The sequence below is a fragment of the Sus scrofa genome, chromosome 1, assembly GCF_054392235.1.
Source record: "Sus scrofa isolate SSC_HxYL_T2T_F1_AM1 chromosome 1, Sscrofa_HxYL_maternal_Yorkshire_Landrace_v2.0, whole genome shotgun sequence".
Taxonomy (NCBI): domain Eukaryota; kingdom Metazoa; phylum Chordata; class Mammalia; order Artiodactyla; family Suidae; genus Sus; species Sus scrofa.
This window is the reverse complement of record NC_139383.1, coordinates 107,831,946-107,845,360: the sequence shown is the minus strand read 5'-3', so window position 1 is coordinate 107,845,360 and position 13,415 is coordinate 107,831,946. Positions and strand designations below refer to the sequence as shown.

General features: G+C 49.8%; 1 protein-coding gene across 3 annotated transcripts in view; it reads left to right on the top strand.

The window, feature by feature from the left end:
- Nucleotides 1-2,902, top strand: part of SMAD7 (SMAD family member 7) — a 31,134-nt gene extending 28,232 nt beyond the window's left edge. For all 3 annotated transcript variants that reach the window (XM_013992844.3, XM_005659454.4, NM_001244175.1), the window contains one exon: nt 882-2,902. In XM_013992844.3, the coding sequence (XP_013848298.1) occupies nt 882-1,420 (539 nt within the window). In that variant the 3' untranslated portion in view covers nt 1,421-2,902. The remainder of the gene's footprint in view (nt 1-881) is intronic.
- The last annotated feature ends 10,513 nt before the right edge of the window (nt 2,903-13,415 follow it).

The window sequence follows — 13,415 nt, the reverse complement described above, 5'->3', positions numbered from 1 at the left end:
GACACCCAGTCTAGATGCTTCTGGGGAGGGAGGGGGAGGAGGAGGAGGAGGGTTCCCCCCCCCAAAGGCATGGTTGTACCCACTTGAGACACACAATCTTCCATCTGGGCCGGAGGTAGTCGGGGCTGACACCAAGTTGCATGTTGTGACTTGGCGTGTTGACAGGAGCTCACCCTTTGTGTACAGAGCTGCCGGGGACAGACACACTGAGTTGTTTTTCTATTAGGAAGATAGGTATTTTTATCCCAAGCCACCTCCATTAAAGTTTCCCCCAGACAGTGCTCCCTGATGACCAAGGCATTGATCTGAGGACTGGGTGACAAGCACAGAGACTGTTTAGCAGGTGGTCCTGGGGTCAAGGTCTGGCTGTGTCATCCCTGGGGCCTGAGCAACAGACTTCCTGAGGCCAGGTTTTCTCATGAGGATGACAAGGGGCTGGAGCAGCTGGCCTGCAAGGTTCCATCCAGTTTAAAGGACTATAATTTTAGACCTGTCTAGAAGGCCTCTCCCAGCCCTAAAAGTAAGCCCTCCAACTAAGTTACTAAGTGGTCCTGGCTTCTGATTCTGCAGGGATGGGGCTTCCACTGGTAGGGTTGGTGTCCTGGGTTCCTGATAGGATGCGGGGGAGCAGAGGGATCAGGGACCCCCATGCTTTAGAGGCCCCGCTCTTCCATCACTGGGTTAAGATCTCCAAGCCCCCCATAGGGGAACTGTACAGCCTGTGGCACATCCAGTGCCCTATCATCTCTTTCTGTCTTGCACTGAGAAACAGTGGGCCTGGCGGCCCAGGAGTGCGGATGTGCACGTCATCTTGGTTTGGGAGGAAGAGGAAAATGCCAGTCCCCATCATCACCCACCATGTCTGCCATTTTGTCTTCTAGATTCCCAACTTCTTCTGGAGCCTGGGGATCGGTCACACTGGTGCGTGGTGGCATACTGGGAGGAGAAGACGAGAGTGGGGAGGCTCTACTGTGTCCAGGAGCCCTCCCTGGATATCTTTTATGATCTACCTCAGGGGAATGGCTTTTGCCTTGGACAGCTCAATTCGGACAACAAGAGTCAGCTGGTGCAGAAAGTGCGGAGCAAGATCGGCTGTGGCATCCAGCTCACGCGGGAAGTGGATGGCGTGTGGGTGTACAACCGCAGCAGTTACCCCATCTTCATCAAGTCAGCCACACTGGACAACCCGGACTCCAGGACGCTGTTGGTACACAAAGTGTTCCCCGGTTTCTCCATCAAGGCTTTTGACTATGAGAAAGCGTACAGCCTGCAGCGGCCCAACGACCACGAGTTCATGCAGCAGCCGTGGACTGGGTTCACCGTGCAGATCAGCTTCGTGAAGGGCTGGGGCCAGTGCTACACCCGGCAGTTCATCAGCAGCTGCCCATGCTGGCTGGAGGTCATCTTCAACAGCCGGTAGCCTCGTGGGGGAGAGGACAGAGCGGGAGCCGAGCGGGCCCAGTCCAAACTACTTTGCTGCTAAGATTTTCCTCCTGAGTGCTTGCTTTTCATGCAAACTCTTTGGTCATTTTTTTTTTCCTTCCTCTCGTCGTTCTTGTTTATGTTATGTTTTGTTTTGTTCTTTGAGAAATAGCTTATGAAAAGAATTGTTGGTTTTTTTTTTTTTTTTTTTTCCTCTTCGGGGCGGGTTGGGGCGGGGGCAGGGGTGGGCAGTGGTAAGGTTGGCAGAACACCCAGATCTGAAAAGGGGAAGCAAAAATCAGTGCCACCAAACACAGTGTAAATGGGGAGCAGGCCCCAACCTTGGGGTCATCGTAGCCCTTAGTAGGGCTTATGTGTGAGTGAGTGTGTGCGCGTGTGTGAGTGTAGATGGGGGAGGCGGTGTGCTCTGTGTTGTTAACTACGAATGCTCCCAAGCTGTGTCTCTAGCCCCTTGCACCTGCGCAGTGGGGCAGCAGGTCTCCCAGCAGCTGCCAGCAGCAAGGTTGTGTCCCCAGCCTGTGGAAGCCCCCCTGCCCCTCGCCACCCCTTCCTAGGACATTGGCCTGTCCGCAGGCTTCTTCGAAGCAGCTCTACAAGAAGCCGAACCAGAACCTATTTCCCATGCTGTCTCACTCGCCCCCGCCCCCTCCAGCCACCTCCCTGCCATCGTCCTTTCTCTTTTGGCCACCTGCTCCTGGATTGTCTCTGAGATGGACTTCCTGAGGGCTGCCGGGGCAGCCCCATTACAGTATTGCTCACCCAGTGCCCTCTCAGGCCCCTCAGCCTCTCCCCGTCCCTGGTTACATCAGGTTTTTCCTGGATTCAGAAAACCAGCTCAGCATTTTCCTTCCCTCCGCAGCCTGTGTGCTGAGCTCTGCTGTTAGACCAGTGAGGGGAGCAGCACCCCCCTGCCCCCCGCTCCCCCTTCCCACCAAGAAGGATTCGGTCCATTGTAACCCAAGGTACCATCCTGAGCTGACACCCCTAACTCTTCTCATTTCTTCTACAACTCATACACTCGGATGATACGTTGACACTGCTCTTAGCTCAATGAGCATGTTTAGACTTTAACATAAGCTATTTTTCTAACTACAAAGGTTTAAATGAACAAGAGAAGCATTCTCATTGGAAATTTAGCATTGTAGTGCTTTGAGAGAGAAAGGACTCCTGAAAAAAACCTGAGATTTATTAAAGAAAAAATGTATTTTATGTTATATATAAATATATTATTACTTGTAAATATGAAGACGTTTTATAAGCATCATTATTTATGTATTGTGCAATGTGTATAAACAAAAATAAAGAAAAGATGCACTTTGCTTTAATATAAATGCAAATAACAAATGCCAAATTAAAAAAAGATAAACACAAGATTGGTGTTTTTTTCTATGGGTGTTATCACCTGGCTGAATGTTTTTCTAAAGGAGTTTATGTTCCATTAAACAATTTTTAAAATGTATACTTGATTCCCTTGTTGTCTTCCAGCTCCTTTTTTTTCCTGGTAGGAGGGGAGTGGGGAGGTGCAGAATCCAGGACAGTTGGTGTCTCCTCGTGCTTGGTTGGGAGGAAAGGGGGGGACCACAGAAGGGAGAAACATCCAAAAGAACTTGGTCTTCTCTGAATGCTAGAAAGAGCCATACCTGCACAGATAGCACCTTTCTTATAAGGCAGTAACCCTAGAGTGTAGTTGGTGGGTGTCCTGAATTTGTCAACCTCAGGGAGCCCTGAGTTACAAAAGCAGGTGACTTTTTTCAAAGCTTGAAAAGTTGAGTTCCTGATGTACCTCAGCAGGGTAAGAACCCAACTATAATATCCATGAGGATGTGGGTTCCATCCCTGGCCTCCGTGGGTTAAGGATCTGGTGTTGCTGCAAGCTGTGGCATAGGTTACAGATGTGGCTCTGACGTGGCACTGCTGTGACTGGTGTAGGCCGGTGGCTGCAGCTCTGATTTGATCCCTTGCCTGGGAACTTCCATATGCTGCAGGTGCAGCCTTGAAAAAAAAAAAAGAAAAAAAATCTTGAAGAGCTTAGTAAAGAGAGTTTCATTTTGAATGATGGGCAAGGGGAAGAGGAGGTATAGTCCTAAGAACTTGGGGTCCATCTGATTCCTGCTTGCCAGCTCCTTGCTGTATGTTCAATCCTGACACTACTGCACCTTTCCCTGAGGAAGGTCACTGCCACAATGGGTTCCAGGACAGCTTCCCTGAGGGCTGAAGCCCTGGAGTAGAGATGAGGCACAGGCTGTGCTGGTGGTAGGAGGAATCGGCCACCTGGGTCTGCGAAGTTCTGTACTGCACACTCCGAGAGGACTGAAAAGAAGTCTAGCTCCTACACTGCACTCTCTCCAGTTTGCTGTTCCCTTGACTCAGCCCAGCCCCAGTGGCACTTGCTGGTAACCTACCTCTTCAGAACTGCCCCTGGGATTTCCACTGCTCTCTTGATCCACTCCTTGATCTGATCCACATTTATTTTATTTTTATTTTTTTGCTTTTTGGGGCCACACCCATGGCACATGGAGGTTCCCAGGCTAGGGGTCCAATTGGAGCTGCAGCTGCAGGCCACAGCCACAGCAACACCAAATCCAAGACACGACTGCAACCTACACCACCGCTCACAGCAATTCCGGATCCTACCCCACTGAACAAGGCCAGGGATCAAACCTGCAATGTCATTGATACGCTTCAGGTTCATTACCACTGAGCCACAATGGGAACTCCCTGATCCACATTTTAGATTCAAGGCCTTTTGTGCAAGAAATGGGTCCAAACTGGGCACCCGATTAGGTGCTTATGTCAGGGGGTCTTGAACCTTAGACCCAGGAAGGGGCTCTCTTAGAAGTGGGGCTTAAGATTTTGGATATCACAAACCAGTACAATTTCAGAAAACGTTTTTTGGAGGGACCAAATAGGATCACCAATTTTTCATTTTGCCAAATGACACCATGCATCACAGCCTACCGGCACCACCATTTAATTCGCAGGAATTGTCATCCACTTGTGTACTGAGAATGTTAATACCTGTTGCTTTATGACCCAGAGGTTAGTGCCACATGGTCATCTTGGCCAGCTTATTCACAAGAGGTGATGGGGAGCTCACTACCTCCTGTGGCAGCTTTTTATCAGTTAAACTAAAACCTGCCTCCATTTATTCTAGTTCTGCAACCTAGAATAAGCGTAAAATCCCATGTCTGGAAAACACCCAAGGAGGGCTCTAATTAACTCCCGGGTGGTAGCAGTGGAGGAGGGGCGGGGTGGAAGGTGTTACATTAGGGAGCTGTCAAAGGCATTTTCCTTTGCTCTAACTTGCATCAGCATGCCAGGAAGCTCTTTAATAATAATAATAGCTACCATTTATTGAAGGCTTAGCTGGTTGCCAGGCATGGTGTTAAGAGTTTAAGGGAATTATTTAATCCTCACTAGGACCCCCTGCAAAAATGGAGGCTTTGGGAGGTTAAAAGATTGGCCCAAGGTCACTGGGCCAGGGAGTGCAGTTTTAGGGGTGGGGGGGATTGGGGGCCGACTCTGGTATCACTCCTTGGTCCATACCCTATAGAGACATTATTTGATGCAGTTTGTTGGGGTACCGGGGGCCCCATATTGTTTGCTCTGCATGCTGCATGGGCAGAACCTCTGGCTCTGGAGGCAGGAGCTATGGGAGCAGCACATTCCCACCTGCCTCAGTCACCTGGACTCAACTCTCAGCCCCATGAGGTTAGAACTGGTCTGAGTGCCTGTGGACCCCATGGGGTGGCTGGCTCTGGGTTAGGGAAAGAGGGATACTTAGGGAAGACCCCAAGTTTGCAGAACCTGGTCCTGAGCCACCATAACCAGGGGCACCCCCCCGGGAACCTCCGAAGTGCCGGGGTTGCTGTAGGGAGCACCCAGGTCTCGGTGGTGCTGGGGGACAGGCTGCCCACACCAGACAGTGGCCAGCAGCACAGATGGAGGGGCGCGTACCCCGGACCACACGGAGCTCAGAGGAGCGAGGACCTGCAGCCCAGGTGAATGTGGATTAGCAGAGGGCAGGAGGGGATGCCCCGTTGGAGGGAATTCTCCTGCCTCCTGGTTCTCCTTCCTCTCCCAGCTCACCAGTCAGGTTTGGGGGTGTGTCATAGGCTTCTGCCCAGGGCTCTCTTCTCAGGCCACACCCTGTCCTCGGGGTAACATCGCTTCTACTCCGGTGCCTTCATCTCCCCCCACCTGTGGATGCCTCAGCTGCTCTGGCCAGAAGCCAGATTCTCCCACCTCCCTTGCCCCATCCCCCACCATGACACAGAAATCCAGATCCCTGCCTCATTCTACCCATAATTATACAACGCAAAGCTTTCTCACGTATGGGCCCCTGCTCTCTCCCCACTAGTACGATTGAGTCCAGGGCCTTCTAGTGACTCCTTGGCCTTCCTTCCTCTGTTCCAGGTGCCCTTTCAGCATCTGCCTCTGCCAGCCTCACCCTTTAACACACACATACTCACGCAGACACGCAGACACACAATACATACATATATAGACCCACACATACACACGCATAACACACATGCAGACACACAATACACACATACACCCCATAACATACACACGCACACACATATACAGACACACACACACGATACATAAACATGCATGCATATAACACAAAGCGGTCATACACATACACACATATACAGAATACATACATAACACACACACAACAAACATACATGTATGCACATAACACACATGCAAACACACACACATAACACACACATATACACCCATAACATACACATGCAGACACAACATGCACACATATAACACACATGCACAACACATATGCATATACACATATAACACAAAGCAGGCACACACCTATACATACTTAAACAGAATACATACATAACACATACACACATAACACACGTGTGCACACACACACACATCCCCTCTGTCCCGGGCAGGCAGAGTGACTTGCAGTTCTTTAAACATACTTTGTTTACGTGCCTCTGAGCAAGTACTATCCAGTCCCTTCTTCATTTGGGTTGTCCCACCCTTCAGGATGCAGCTCAGACCACACTTCCTCCAGGAAGCCTCCTTCTTACAAATTTCTGCTCTAAAGAGACATCAGTGGTGTAAGAGCCTCTCTCCCCCACTGAACAGTAAGCTTTTGGCACTCTGGGGTCTCAGCTGGGACCTCTCTGAGGATCCACTGCCCTAACAATTTCTGGCACAAGGCTTGTCCCCGTGAGGGAGGGAGAGCCAGAACTGTGGGCTTAGTTTGGGATGGAAATAATGATACTAATAGCCAGACTGATTGTGTTGTGACTATGTGGTAAGCAGAGTTCCAAGCATTTTACATTGGGATTATCTGCTATAATCCTTATAACCATCCTATAAGCAGATACCGGTCTCATGAGCCCCATTCTACAGATGAATAAACTGAGGTTAAGGAGTGGCCCAAGGTCCCCTGGCTGGTAAGTGGTAGCATCGGATTTCATCACCTCTGTACTATCTCATCTCTACGGGCAGGCCTGGGTCAAGGGTGACGGAGTTGGACATACGTTTTCCCTAAAACAAGTTCTGGTCTGAAAAGATCAAGCCGATCTGATTGCCAATGGAAACACCACCCGACGTTTGTACAGATTTGTGTGTACCACGCTGGATTTTCCTGGTGTGTGCGCCCTCGGCCTGCACTGTGGCACCAGGCAGGCAGGCTTGGCCGGTCCCGGAAGAGCAGACCCTCTCCAGGTGACTGATCTGCCCAGGACACCCACGTACAGCCTGAGGGGGCAGAGGATGGAACTGCACCCAAGCCCACAGCAAACAGAATTCCTGACAATTAGGCCCCCACGCTCAGCCTCCAGAGGAGCTTCCAGCCGTCTGCGTGTAGTCACTGCAGCTATGCTGGAGGCACAGCCCTAGACGGTGACCCAACGCGTGCCGGGCTGGTGGGTGGGGGTCTGACTCAGGGGATGTGACTCAGGGTCCTGTGTTTTGGAGTCAGAGAGACCGAGGTTTGAGTGCTCGCTTGGGTAAGTCACTTAAGCTCTCTGAACCTCAATTTCTGAAACATAAAGTGGGCCTTATGCCTGCATGGTGGGGCCAGGAGGGGGATTGGGGGGAATGCACTGAAGAGCTAGCTGTGGGCTCATTAGGCTGAACCAGGAGGGACTCCTCATATCTGACTGTTCGTTGTTGTTTCGTTTTTCCTTTTTCTTTTTACGGCCCCACCTGCAGCATATGGAGGTTCCCAGGCTAGGGGTCAAATTGGAGTTGCAGCTGCTGGCCTATACCACAGCCACAGCAATGCCAGATCTGAGCCGCATCTGCAACCTGCACCGCAGCTTGTGGCAACACAGGAGGCCAGGGATAAAACCTGCATCCTCATGGATACTAGTTGGGTTCTTAACTTGCTGAGCCACAACGGGAAGTCCTATCTGTTTTGACCTACAAAAAACTCCATGGCACTTAATCTACTAGCTGTTCAATTCAAGGCAGTGGCGTAGAGGGGTCCCCAACCCTCTTTTTCACCTGGAGCCATAGGCAGGGGCTGTGCAGCAAGGGGGCTGAGAGAAGACAATCGACTAAGCCAATTAGCAGTATGTGTGTGTGTGGGGGGTCAATATTGGGGTGCTTCCTTGCTGCTCAGAGTGTCAACAAACTGCCCAGGCCAGGCCAGGCCAGGCCAGAGCGAGAAGTGAAGGCTGGTGGGAGCCAGGGCAGGTGGTCTGGGGTGGCCCAACCCCGGGAGGGGAAGGAGGTGGCGTGGGCCCGGGTGGTGCCCATGAGCAGAGCTACCTGCATAGTCCCAGGTTTTCCTGGTGCTGGAGCCACAGGCCCGAGTTGCCAGCTCAGGAGTTTTCCCCAACCAGAAGTGCCCCTCGCCTTCTGAAAGAAATGATTTTCTAAAAATGGAGTCCTGCCTGTCCCCCAGCTGCAATTAATCTAGCAAACACAAAGTGGCTGCTGGAGGAAGCCCTGGGTGAGTTTGCACCAGTGGAAGCACTTTGATTAATTCAGGAACAGTTCACTGACTGGAGGGTAGGGGGTGGGTGAGGGCATGTAGCCTGGGTGCCAGGCTGGGCTCGCTGTGGGGCCTATTTGGTGCCCAGTGGAGCCCCAGAGACTAGGGAGCTGGAAGCCTCTTTCTAGGGAGCCTGTACCATGAGACGTCCTCAAGATTCGAAAGCCACAGGAGGAGTTCCTGCAGTGGCACGATGGGATTGGTGGTGTCTACGGAGCATTGGGATGAAGGCTTGATCCCTAGCCTAGTACAGTGGGTTAAAGATCCTCAACTGCATATGCCACGGGGAGGCCTAATAATAATAATAATAATAATAAATAATATAAAAAACCCACAGGACCTCAGACCCCTACCAATCTCAGATCCCCCGCCCCAAGTTCATCGCATAGACATAGGTGCCTCGGGCCAGGTGAAGCTGATCAGTAAACCTGGAGCACTTTCTGGAACTGCCATTTTAAGGAGATTTGAGGGAGAAAGAATATGATTATGTCATCCTAAGACCAGTCCATCTATGTTATGAGTAGAATGCAAATGTAATGTGAATTATTATTATTATTTGCTTTTTAGGGCAGCACCTGCAGGACATGGAGGTTCCCAGGCTAGGGATCCAATTGGAGCTACAGCTGCTGGCCTACACCACAGCCACAGCAACGCAGGATCCAAGCTGCGTCTGTGACCTACACCACAGCTCATGGCAATGGCAGATTCTTAACCCACTGAGCGAGCCAGGGATGGAACCCAAAACCTCGTTGTTCCTAGTCAGATTTGTTTTCTCTGCCTCATAACAGAAAGTCCTTGACGCAGTGAAGTAACAAGACTGAAGGACATGTCCCTGTTCGCGGTATTGATTTCACCGTGGTCCCAGGCCCAGGTGGGTGCTTTGGTGGAAAAGTAGGCAATGGAATCTATGCTCTGGACTTACAGGCAGGACCCAGAAGACCTAGAGGTAGAAACAGAATGTGTCCCTTAGGATTGCATTGAACCTGAAAGAAAATCTGGCTAATTTGTGGGTAACAATATTACATTTGTTCTGAGCGGTGCAGAGAGCCCTTTCATACACGTTCTCCTAAAGATTCTGGATGGGAGCTCTGATTATCCCTCTTTTAGAAGAAGGAACTAAGGATGGAAGAGATCAATGACTTACTTGAGACCCCCAGCCAAAATGTGGCCAGGCAATTCTCCTGAAATCTATCCCAGGGTTGTGGTTTTTCCCCCCCACCGGAGCATGGCATTCACCTGCTCTGTGCAATGCCCCTTTCAAATTCCTTTTCCTCCGTCAACCTGCTAGGTCCTGGTAACAATGATTGGTCTACTGCAGAAACACTTCATTCTCATCCATAGCCATGTGGTCCCCACTTCCCAGCCTTTCTTGCAGTCTGTTTGGGGCCATGTGACTAGTTCTAGCCAATGGGTTTTGAGTGGAGGTGCCACATGCCCATCTGGGCTAAAGCACTAAAGAACTGATAAGCAGTGATCCAGCTCTTGCTCTCTCTTGCTGTCACCAGGGCCAAGAAGATATGTTTTGAAATGATGGAGGCATGAGATGAAAACAGCCTGGATCCCTGAGAAAGGCACCAGCCCGGCAGCTGGCTAGAAAGGTGCAACTTTCATGCATTACCAGCCTATTCCTTGCACTCAGGGGCTCAATGCAATCTATCTTGCTTTCTTCTTTTCATGGAGGTTGGTCTTATATCTCCAGCACAACTGGAGGTCCTTGAGGTCAGGCACCGGCTCGCATACTTACTTAAATCACACCTTGCATAGCACTAAACCCACGAGACCTAGTAGGTGCTTTGCAATGACCTGATGTGATTGACACAAACTGAGGGACCCTCTTCCCTAGTGACTCTGGAGGGATTGCTGGTTGCCCTTCAAGAGCACAGTCTCCCCATGTGATCCAGACCCCCTGCTTGCCTGCTCCTCACCTCCTAAAAGCCACTAGCAGCCCTGCCCCACCCTCCTCCTCAGACTGCCCTTCTCCATAGGATCGAGTGACAATTCCAACCCAGGCCAGTGTCAGTGGCCAGCCTAGCCAAGATCAGGGCCCTCCTGGGCTTCTTCACTCAGCCAAAGAAGAGGAAGTTCCAGAGCAGAGCTGACCACATTGATTAGAATCCTCAGGTAGTACATAGCTCCTCTTATCCTGCTTTACTTTTCTTCATAGCACAGTTTTGCAGGATGTGTATTGTATTATGCATTTTAAAAAAGATTTTATTTATTTATTTGTTTTGTCTTTTCAGGGCAGCACCTGCAGCATATGGAGGTTCCCAGGCTAGGGATCAAATCAGAGCTGCAGCTGCTGGCCTAACACCACAGCCACAGCAATGCCTGATTTGAGCCACATCTGCCACCTACACCCCAGCTGCAGCAAGGCTGGATCCTTAACCCACTGTGCCAAGATTGAACTGGTAGCGCCACAGAGACAAGCTGGATCATGAACCCACTGCACCACAGCAGGAAATCCTAATGCTTTATTTTATATCTGTTTGTTGTCTTGGTTGTTGTCCGACTCCCCTCTGGTTACTACCATATCCTCAGTATCTAGGACGGTGTCCCAGACAAAGTGGGCACTTGACAACTATTCCTTGGATCAATCAGTGTTGAATGACTAGCTCATCTTTCTAACTGAAGCAACTGCATTCAAGTTTCAGGTGGATTCAGTTCTTCCCTCAAGAAAAGTAGGTTTGTACTTATTTTATAATATTGTGAAGAGAAAGTGTACATTCTTGGGAGTTTTCTGGTGGTGCAGTGGGTTAAGGATCTGGTGTTGTCACTGCTGTGGTGCAGGTTCAATCCCTGGCCCAGGACCTTGCACATGCCATGGGCAAAAAAAAGAAAGAGTGAATTCTCATAAGTTTCTTCAAAAAGTATATGCAGGAATTCCCATCATGGCTCAGTGGAAACGAATCTGACTTGTATCCATGAGGACATAGGTTCGATCCCTGGCCTCGCTCAGTGGGTTAAGGATCTGACATTGCTATGAGCTGTGGTATAGGTTGCAGATGCTGCTTGGATCTGGTATTGCTGTGGCTGTGGTGTAGGCTGGCAGCAATAGCTCCGATTGGCCCCCTAGCCTGGGAACTTCCATATGCCGTGGGTGTGGCTCTAAAAAGACTAAATAAATAAATAAAGTATATACAGAACTTTCCTCTGGGGTGATGATTACAATGCCAGCACAATCATAATAAGAGCAACAGCCTGCATTTATTGAAGGCAAATTTGTGCCAGCACTCTCAGCAAGGCACTTGGTGTTATCTCTAAGGTAAAAGTTGTCATTATCCCATCTTACGGGTGAGGAAATGGAGGCCCAGGGAGAAGCAGAGTGAGCCGCCCAGGTCTCCCTAACTCCATGGCCCTTGCTCTGAGTCCTTTGCTCCAATGGGAGGCTGCAGCTTTGAAAGAGCAGTCTTTCCGGTTTCTTTCCTCAAGGTTAAGATCCATCCGGAGGCCCAGATTCTGATAAGGCCGCTCATGACTCCAGGGCTGTCCTGTCCCATCAGGGTCTGGAATCTTTGGTGCATCTAGGCCTCGTGTCATCAGTACCAGATCTTCTAATGACACGCCGCAGCCTAGGAAATTACAGGGTCCAAGAGGTTTGTCCCCAAGGCCCTGCCTGGGGTAACTCCAGAGCAGGAGAGAATGTTGGGAATAACAAGAAAGACAGGGTCAGACCGCCAGCTTTAGGTGTGTGGGGCATGCGGCATGGGGATGGAGAAATTTATTTTATTCGTATAGTGTTTTTTCACACTTTAAAAATACTGAAAAAGGCAAGATCAAAAGTAAAAATCATCCTCCATCTCATCATTTAATGTTATGCCTTCCAACGCCACTCCCCAGAGGTGACCACTATCATAGGAGGCTTTGATTCATCCCCTTCTGAACTTGGCCTGCCTCTGCTTTTACACACACACACACACACACAATTTTCATGAATGGAGTCAAGTTTTACATATGGGCCTGCAACTAGCTTCTGTCACTTAATGATGCATCACAGACATATCTGTAGATCATTCATTTTCATGCCATGTTCATGCTTGTCTAGTACTAGAGCTGAATTTAAACAATGCTATTATTCATTTAAGAAATATACCACTTGATACTGAAAAGTGAAGGTGTGGAGCAACTGGAACTCTTGTGAGGAGGTTGGGGATAGATATCAATTGGTTTAACCCGTTTCAGAAAACTGCTTGTCAGTATCTACTACAGCTAATCATACCTGCAGCAGAAATGCATACGTGGGAGTTCCCACTGTGGTGCAACAGGATGCGTGGCATCTTGGGAGCGCTGGAAAGCAAGTTGTATCCCTGGCCAGGAACAGCAGGTTAAGGATCTGGCGTTGTCGCAGCTGTGGCTCAGGTTGCAACTGAGGCTTGGATCTAATTCCTGGCCCTGGATCTCCATATGCCACGGGTGCAAAAAGAAAAAAAGAGAAAAAGACCAAAATGCATACATACATTCACCAAAAGGCCTGAGCAAGAAGTTTCACAGTGGCACTGTTCAAATCCACAAACTGGAAACAACTCAAGTGTCCATCAAAATTAGAATGGGGAGCTCCCGTTGTGACACAGTGGGTTAAGGACCCGATATTGTGTCTGTGAGGATGCGGGTTCAATCCCTGGCCTCACTCAGTGAGTTCAGGATCTGTTGTTGCTGCAAGCTGCAGAGTAAGTCACAGGTGCGGTTGGGATACAGTGTTGCAGTGACTGAGGTGTAGACTGCAGCTGCAGCTCCAAGTTGACCCCTATCCTGGAAACGTCCATGTTCTGCAAGTGTAGCCTTTTAAAAAAGAAAAGAAAACAAAGTAGAATGAATTTTTTATTTTTTTGCTGGCGGGCGCAGCATATGGAAGAGGAGGGAACAGAACAGCGTGAGGGGGAAAAGGGGTTACAATCCTCATGACTATTTAGGGGTCTGACAAAGAGCCTTGTGGATGAGCAGCTGCACGAGTGGTGGAATTTCTAGAGTCCTAGATTCA